This window comes from Limulus polyphemus, unplaced genomic scaffold, assembly GCF_000517525.1.
Source record: "Limulus polyphemus unplaced genomic scaffold, Limulus_polyphemus-2.1.2 Scaffold1339, whole genome shotgun sequence".
NCBI lineage: Eukaryota > Metazoa > Arthropoda > Merostomata > Xiphosura > Limulidae > Limulus > Limulus polyphemus.
This window is the reverse complement of record NW_013666949.1, coordinates 271,345-274,815: the sequence shown is the minus strand read 5'-3', so window position 1 is coordinate 274,815 and position 3,471 is coordinate 271,345. Positions and strand designations below refer to the sequence as shown.

At 34.5% G+C, this 3,471-nt stretch overlaps 1 protein-coding gene across 1 annotated transcript in view; it reads right to left on the bottom strand.

The window, feature by feature from the left end:
• Positions 1 to 3,258, bottom strand: part of LOC106463159 — a 12,953-nt gene extending 9,695 nt beyond the window's left edge. Inside the window, exon 1 of the mRNA XM_013923156.1 lies at positions 3,208 to 3,258. Coding sequence (XP_013778610.1) covers positions 3,208 to 3,258 — 51 coding nt within the window. The remainder of the gene's footprint in view (positions 1 to 3,207) is intronic.
• Positions 3,259 to 3,471: the final 213 nt, after the last annotated feature.

Below are 3,471 nucleotides of genomic sequence, written 5' to 3'. Positions count from 1 at the left end.
AAAGTACAATTTAACTACTAAATTTAAAGTATCAGTTAACTCAGTTCCAGACCTTTCGAAATTGTAATACGTAACATGATAAATCCTTTTATGTTTGGAAACTTTGCACAACTCAACACAAACGATCATTATAATTTGATCAGCTTTATATCCAGTTTATTTAGTATGTTAAATGTCTTTAGTGTTTTAAGTGTGTTCTGTCGCATCCAAAAACAAAACTTGTAGTGTGAGTAGTGATGGGATTCAGTGACAACTAGTAATAGTGTGTTTCTCTATCCAGGTTAGTCTAGTTAGGTCAATGATGGTCTGGCATAGCCTGCTGGTCGTGAGATCGAAACCCGTCGACGAACATGCTAGCCTTTCAGCCGTGGGGGCGTCAATCCCAGTATCCGTTGGTAAAGAGTAGCCCAAGAGTTGGCGACGGATGGGCGAGTTTATAATTAAGAAACATCTTTGTAGATTAATCCAACCATTACAGGCGGCAACCTGAGGGGGCTTTCTGCCTTGGTATTCTGGATAGAGATATATGCAATACAGCTGGGATACTCTCGCAAACAGTTGGATATTCGAAGACTCTATTTGTGGAAATACTGAAGAAAAGTCTATTATTTTAAACGCAAAAAAATGAGACAAAGCTTTGAACTGTGTTAAATTAAAATAATTTTGAAATGTCGAGAGTTAGAAATTACTAAACAAAATAAGCTGAAGTGGAAATAACTAGAAATGTCTTAAAGTTACAACATGTTACTGTTGTGTTAAACAGAATTAATGAGAATACTGCAAACTGGAAGAAAAGTTTAGCTGTTTGTAGAGGACAAAGAGCCAGCCATCATAGATTTCAAAGTTTGAGCCTGTTGAATTCAGCATCGGCACAAAGATGACAGACAGTCAAAAAGCTCTCACTCAAAGAGTGGTATCTTCTTTTGTTTAGACAATCACAATCGGGAGACATCATTGGAAGTAGATTGTTTTGTCGAACACGTATGACAATTGCAAACGTAGTCTTGCAATAAGAAAATTCTTGCCTCTCTATACAATAGCCTCAAATAGTGATTATGATACTCCTATCAGTGCGCTGTTGTATGCATTATTCTTCCAAGATTGTTTCACAAGTTAGTGGTGATAAACAGTTCCCGCAACAAATACGGAAAATGAAAATGTGTATGTTTCTTAATCTACTAGTTATAGAGGGCTAAAAAATGGCGGAAAAATCCCAACATAATTCTCAATAGTCCTAGGTCTCCTATCTTTAACCAGTTAGATTGATAAATACACTAGTATATATAAATAGTACCATCTCTCGATGTGGCAGCGGTTAGGTTAAGGATTTACAACGATATAATCTGGGGTTTCATTCCCCGCGGTGGACACAGCAGATAGCTCAATAAGGCTTTGCTTTAAAAGAAGCAAACAAATAAATAGCAATACAGTAGATTTGGTGGATATAAATTTGTTATAATACTAGACTTTCACTGAAAGCTGTTTTAACCGAAATAGAAACAGAACCGGAATATATGTATTAAAAAAACTTACTCCGAGGACAAATATTGTTGTTATTAAAATTTTCATCGCAGTCATGCTTGTCAGAAGAATCCGTGCACACGGCTTCTAGTAGAAAAAAATGAAGAACATATATTTTAAATCTCTGATCTAGAGAAAAAGGTACTTACAAGAATTAGCAGTGGAAAACTTATGCTTTGTTTGCTATGAAGTTGAAAAATATTTTAGTAAAAATATACTTAACATAGTTTTATTACTTTTTCGGAAGATAAATCACTCTTTATAAGAAATATTTGAATATACTTCTACAGAGGCGTGTTGTTACCATTATCATATTTTATTAGTTACATTTAATAAATTATTATATATAATAGTTACCGTAATACAGTGGTGGCCATAAGTATTGCAAGGCTTATTTTCAAATTTCCTTAAAAATTTAAAAGAAAATGTGATTGAGTTAATACAACTTTTGCTTTGTGTGCACAGGGTACCGATAAAACAATTCTGATAAGTAAAAAAGTAACTTTTTTATATAAATTAGAAGCAGCTCATTGTTGGAAAGCTTATAATCTATTTCTAGAAAAACTGTTCTCTCCAATGTGACAATAGTTCTGTTTTACTTTGTAGCTAGAAATCTCCACAAATTTGAAAGATTCTTTCAACATGTATAAAAATAGAGATAAGCCAAGTTAAAAAAAAAAGTAGAATGTCCAAGAAGTATTGAAAGCTACATGATGGTATGTTCACACAAGACTCACAGGTGGCGCCGCTTTTCTGTTAAATAGATTGAACACAATAATATTAGATATATATCTTATTGTTCACATCTTGATTGCTGAATAATGAAAATTTACTTTCGTCATTATTTCGTTATCATTTGAATTCGTTTTTTGTTTAAATTACAGATACTATTAATAAATATTATACATTTCATTAATAGATGACTTAGCTATAGCTATAATCATAACTGGAAAACTTACTACTAGAAGACGTGGAACCCATGTATTAGTTTTAGAACAAATTCTCTACCTTTTGTCAGTGCAATGTTGCCACGGTAAACTTATGTCACAGCCGTTCCCAAGGAAGGATAGCCGTGTAGTGAAATAGTAACGATATGCAAAGCCCACAACACACCAATTTTATGGGCGATAAACTATAAGATAAGGGATAGCATCAGCTAGATAAGGCTAACATGCTCGTAAGAAAATGTAAAACGACTTAAACAGCATCCCACCACCACCACACACACACACGTTATTGATGCTACCATTTGCCAAAGTTCGTGGACTGGTTATCCAAGAACACTCAGAAAGTGATTGTTCACAAGTTGCACATCAACTGTGCACAGGATAAAATAGAAACCAGAGTGCACAAACAGCTCCCGAGACAGTGATGAGTAAAAGAAAAACTACAGAAAACTGTACACAATATAGTTTGCACGTGGTAGTTAGAACTATTTCGACATTAGATCCTGAGAATACTTGAACAAATGTAACAAGAAACGGATTATTTGCTAATGAACACGGTATTACAACAGTTTATCAAGATTTACAATTGCCACGTCTCCCTTATATAATGGGAAGTATAACCTTCACCATTTCACAGTAAAGTAAAATCGAACTATAGTTACTCTCAGGAGAACGTATTAACGCCACCTATACGAGATGAAAACCCCAGGATTCAAAAAAAAGGGCAGCTATATCATACGTCTACATCCACTTCTGTGAAAGATGGAGAACTGGTGGTCATGGTATCCATTTCTTTGTAACATTTCTGAAGTCCCCTACTGTGCACCCACAAATTTCTGTGCATTCGAATTGCTTACCTGTGATCTTGGAAGCCAATGTTCACGTATATAATAGAGTATTTGGAAAGCCTATCAGGATACATGGCTTAGACTGAAATCGCTATTTTTCGTAAATACTTGTTACAATGGAAATTTCGGTGTCGGATAAAACTGTATAATCATGA